This window comes from Nansenia antarctica, assembly GCF_963989245.1.
Source record: "Nansenia antarctica genome assembly, chromosome: 5".
In the NCBI taxonomy this organism is placed as follows: domain Eukaryota; kingdom Metazoa; phylum Chordata; class Actinopteri; order Argentiniformes; family Microstomatidae; genus Nansenia; species Nansenia antarctica.
The window spans coordinates 8,044,392-8,049,391 of record NC_137690.1 but is presented as its reverse complement, the minus strand read 5'-3'; the positions used below and the strand labels follow the sequence as shown (position 1 = coordinate 8,049,391).

The 5,000-nt window shown below is 43.8% G+C and overlaps 1 protein-coding gene across 1 annotated transcript in view; it reads left to right on the top strand.

The window, feature by feature from the left end:
* adgrv1 (adhesion G protein-coupled receptor V1) overlaps positions 1 to 5,000 on the top strand; it is a gene marked incomplete at its 5' end in the record, with an annotated part of 166,128 nt that overhangs the window by 42,559 nt on the left and 118,569 nt on the right. Inside the window, 5 exons of the mRNA XM_080532226.1 lie at positions 454 to 550; positions 3,139 to 3,232; positions 3,464 to 3,602; positions 4,142 to 4,283; positions 4,489 to 4,754. Of these exons, the coding sequence (XP_080388352.1) occupies positions 454 to 550; positions 3,139 to 3,232; positions 3,464 to 3,602; positions 4,142 to 4,283; positions 4,489 to 4,754 (738 nt within the window). The remainder of the gene's footprint in view (positions 1 to 453; positions 551 to 3,138; positions 3,233 to 3,463; positions 3,603 to 4,141; positions 4,284 to 4,488; positions 4,755 to 5,000) is intronic.

Here is a 5,000-nt window from a genome sequence, read left to right as displayed (position 1 = left end):
GATGACCACAGAGGGTTATAGCTACTGTTATAGCCAGTTATAGATGACCACAGAGGGTTATAGCTACTGTTATAGCCAGTTATAGCTCACACAGAGGGTTATAGCTACTGTAAAGCCGGTTATAGATGATCACAGAGGGTTATAGCTACTGTTATAGCTAGTTATAGATTATCACAGAGGGTTATAGCTACTGTTATAGCCAGTTATAGCTCACACAGAGGGTTATAGCTACTGTTATAGCTAGTTATAGATTATCACAGAGGGTTATAGCTACTGTTATATCTAGCAGAGAGGATTATAGCTACTGTTATATCTAGTTATAGCTCACACAGAGGGTTATAGCTTCTGTTATAGCTAGTTATAGCTAGCAGACAGGGTTATAGCTACTGTTGTAACTAGTATCCCAAGCCGTACTGCCATACACATGATGGTGATATCCCTCTGCTTTTCCAGGATGACATCCCTGAGTTGCAGGAGTTCTTCCTGGTCAACATAACATCCGCTGTGCTCATTACCTCGCTCTCAACGGCCCCTAAACTAGGTATGCACTGTATGGTATAGTAGTCAATTACCCTTGTCCCTAAAAATTTGTTCCCTGCACTAAATGGAACTACAACTTTTACAAGCATTCTGATCTGCTCATTTCTGTTCTCCCATCTCCCTGTTTTATTCTGCTCGTTTCTGTGTTCTTCTGCTGGGGAGGCTGGCGGAGGTAGAAATCGGAGGGTGGGCTCATTGTAATGCATGGACTGGAATGACGATACCATTCCTCATTCCATTCCATTCCATTCAATTCCATGCGTTCCAATGAACCCGTCCTCCGATGTCTTCCTCCCCTGCTCATCTCCCCGTTTCTGAGTTCTGTCTCCTCTGGGTCTGTGTTTTACTGTGTTCTACGTGACTAATCTCCTCCTTTCTCCACTCCCCTCCTCCTTGTCTTTTCCCTGTTTGATAAAGTAGTAATAGTTGTGTGTTGTACACTGAAAGGTAACAGTGTTTTCTACAGCATTAGGCTTATTGCTGCCTAGCATAGTCTACAGTAAATGATAAGCATTCACAGTGCGTTCAACTACTGTAGTCACCAATTCCACCTTTGCAATGAAAACAGTTCGTGAGCTTAGAATGATAAGGTTCTATCTCCGTTTAGGGTAGTTCAGAGATATTGAGCATCAAAGTTTTTACATTCCATTATGTTTTGTGAGCTGGAACCTTTGTATTTTATGAATTACCCAAAAAATAAAAATGGTCAGAAGTGCTCAATTACTAACAAAAAAATGTCAACATTTTAAAAATAACACGATACAGGCATTAATAAACACCTAATGGATCAGATTATGTTTACAAAAATTGAGATAGGACCTTATAATTCTAACGTCACGAGTTATAGTCTGGGTTGGATAAGAACGCCAAACTGTCCTTGTATGTTATATATTATATATATTGTAGTCCTAATACTTGAATGGACTGGACTGGACTTTATGTATTGTCATTGCTACAGTACAGGTACCAAACAACGACATTTAGGAGGGGTGGCTCCCCTGGTGTTAGGAAAGGGAAAAAAATAAAAATAAATAAAAATCACAAGAAGGGAAGGAGCTGGTTTACATAAATAAAGGCTATGTACACAATCCACTGTACTATACTGTACAGATAGACGACTAGGGTTGTCATATTGCACAATAGTATTGTTTCACGTTATTTAAAGTGTCACAGTTTGCAGGCATGTACATGTTTGTGCCTCAGCACTACACCTGATTTTTTCAGTCCAGCAGCTGCCATACAATCCGTCCAGACTGTCCAGGGCCCAGAACTTAGGTCTTTGCTGTGTTCAGGGCCTGGACGGCCCTGTGGTAGAAGCGTTTGTATAAAAATGAAAAGGTTTACTGTCCATAATCAAAAGTAATCCAATGAATCCAACGAAATGAAAAGTAATAAAGCAGACGGTAAGGTATGGGATTAAAGAAAAGCGTGAACGTGGTCAAAATAATGTTTTTCCCAACTAACCTGTTTCCATCGACCCAGGTGCAACTAATTGTCTACCTAAACACACCTGAGCCTATCCTATCACCTCACCACGTGACAATCAATTACAAATAAAACACTAATAATTCTATAACCCAAAACATAAAAACAAAACATTATTCATAACATAAATAACCAAAAATATAAAATATACATGAATCATGAAATATAAATATAACTCAAAACATTAAACACAAATCATCCAAAATGAAAACCACCCAAAGTAAAAATGGCCATAACGACGACACTGTTGTCGTTGAATGGTATTGTTGTTTGGTTCACCTCTTTGTGACAGTCGCCACCATGCCTGTTGCGTAATCCTAACCATAGGCCCTTTTTATGAATGGGTAACTTAAGAAAGGGATGAGTAGACAGAACTGTAAACTGTTCAGCCAGACGGAGAGGCACACAGAACCATCTGCCAGCAGTCAGTGGGATAGATGGATGTCCTCCCTGATTTAGGGGGCCTTGGGATTTGTGTGTGTGTGTGTGTCTGTGTGTGTGTGTGTGTGTGTGTGCGCGCGTGTGTGTCTGTCTGTGTGTCTGTGTGTGTGTGTGTGTGTGTGTGTGTGTGGGAGCTTGTGTGTGTGTGTGTGAGCGTGTGTGTGTCTGTCTGTGTGTGTGTGTGTGTGTGTGTGTGTGTGTGTGTGTGTGTGTGTGTGTGTGTGTGTGTGCGTGCGTGCGTGTGTGTATGAGTTAGTGATTTGGGTTAGAGCTGGATAACACTCTGTGGTAAGCAGTGTGATGGCCAACTCAAACCCTGTAATGGCCTCCTGCTGCCTGTGCCCAGAGCGTGGGACTACTACGCATAAATCAGACGCCACTTACAGAACAGCAGGCTACTCAGACTCTCAGCTGGCTTATGGGAAACTCTCATACGAATCTAAAAGCTCTAAAGTCGCATTACAGATACAACAAACGCTTAATCTCCTTGCGGGTTTCTCACCCAGCTTTCGCTAATCCCAATATTATATCGTGCTGACATTTCCTATTATTCGCTAAGGCTGAAGTTAGTGATGCTCGTACATGTGTTGATAATTATGCAATAAAACTTGTCAAGGCGTTATAAATCAGTTGACGCATATGCTGTTGAGAGGGTTAGCTGACTTGTGTGAGGCTCTTTCTCCCTAGACACTCAGGGTTTGGTGGCAGAGGTCGCCATCGGTGCCAATGATGGAATCCGGGGTGTCATCGAGTGGACGAACACCAAGTAAGAAACTCTTTATAAAAGTTCTCAAAAATACTACACATTTTCAAACTGACGTCGCTGTATTTCCTCATTCATGGCTTTTACTGTAAAGAGTGACACGCAGTGACATGCCATGGATGTTGAATATGAATGAAGATGTTACCCTAAAAATGGACAATAAAGCTTTTGAAGTGTTCCTACCTCACCGGCACACATTTGATCTCTGTTGATGTGGGGTTTTTTTATTCATAGTTTTGAGGTGAACGAGTCGATGGGGGCGTTGACCCTGGTAGCCTATAGGAATGCAGGAACCTATGGGAACGTCTCCCTCTCCTTCTACGCCCAGAACCTGGAGGCCCAGCTGGGACTGGACTTCAACGTCACCCCATCTGTGAGTCCAACACGCTAGGAAACATCTCCAATGACTATCAACCTGAACACTAAACATTCCATACTGTGATGTTAGAATCATTAACACTTAAGACTAGAACAGCCATGGGTGGGGTCATTTGACCCTGTGAGTATTTTTTTAAAATATATCTTTGCACTCGATCAAATTTCCGGTCCCTCCTTTCCCTCCATGACTTTTCCTAGATATGTGCGTTCTACCACCCAGTATCCTTACATTTTCATACATCAGGATAAGCTAGTATAAAGCTATTTTGCAATTTTTCTGTGTAGGAGGCAGGCTAATTTACAAGGCGGCCAACTAGTGGTCGTTGTGTGTAAGTAGCAGTTTCCCATTATAAAGACTATGGTTATTTGACCCCCAAGGCGGCTCTTATAGTAGGTAAAGGCGCGGCTGTTCTATTGTTAAAGTGACTAGCTACATCGCTACATTACTCTATATTAAAATACTGTACAGTACATGGAATAACATCAAACAGTAGGTCACACGTTAAACAAGAATACTGTTTGTTATTTTACCAGATGCTGCACTTTGAGGACGGGGAGAGACACAAGTTTGTGGAGGTGCAGATCATTGATGATGACACACCGGAGGGGGCCGAGAGGTTCCAGCTGATCCTGGCCACGCCCTCCTCAGGGCTGGAGCTGGGGGCCAACACTACAGGTAGGTGTTATAGTGTACTGTAACTGTAGAGTATGCAGGTTGATAACGGTACTAGACTCTGTATTTTCACTGTATTTGTATCCGATTCTTAAAAAAATCTATTTACTGTTCCTATGGTTTGTTGTTATGGAAAAGCGCCTTGTTCTGAGATGCTCTCTGTTAAAATATCTCATGTTTTCTCTCGTGTTGTTTTCTGTCTCCATAGCGACCGTGAAAATCCTAGCCAGCGACGACGGCCACGGCGTCATTTCCTTCAACAGCAGCGAGCACTTCCTGTTGAAGGAGCCCACGTCCGTGTCGGGGCCGTCCGAGAGCGTGGCGACCCTCTACGTGGTGCGTAACCCCGCCCTGGGCACCTTCGGTAGCGTCACGGTCCAGTTCCACATCACCGACGCCAACGGGACCCTGGCGGAGGGGGACCTGCTGCCGGCCCAGGGGTTCGTGGTGCTGGAGGACGGGGTCCGGTTCAAGGTGAGGGGGGGGGGTCAGGGTCAAGGTGAAGGGGGCGGTCAGGTTCAAGGTGAGGGGGGAGGAAGGGGTCAGGTTCAAGGTGAGGGGGGAGGATGGGGTTGTTGATTTATAATCACACTCACGTGGTGAGGTAGCCCTCAGACCATGAGGATGTCCTCTTGGCTTTAATGGTAGACACTTGAGTGTTCCACTTGGGAGACCTGGGTTCAAATCCTGCCTGTCACACAAAAAGAAAAAGAAAGCTCA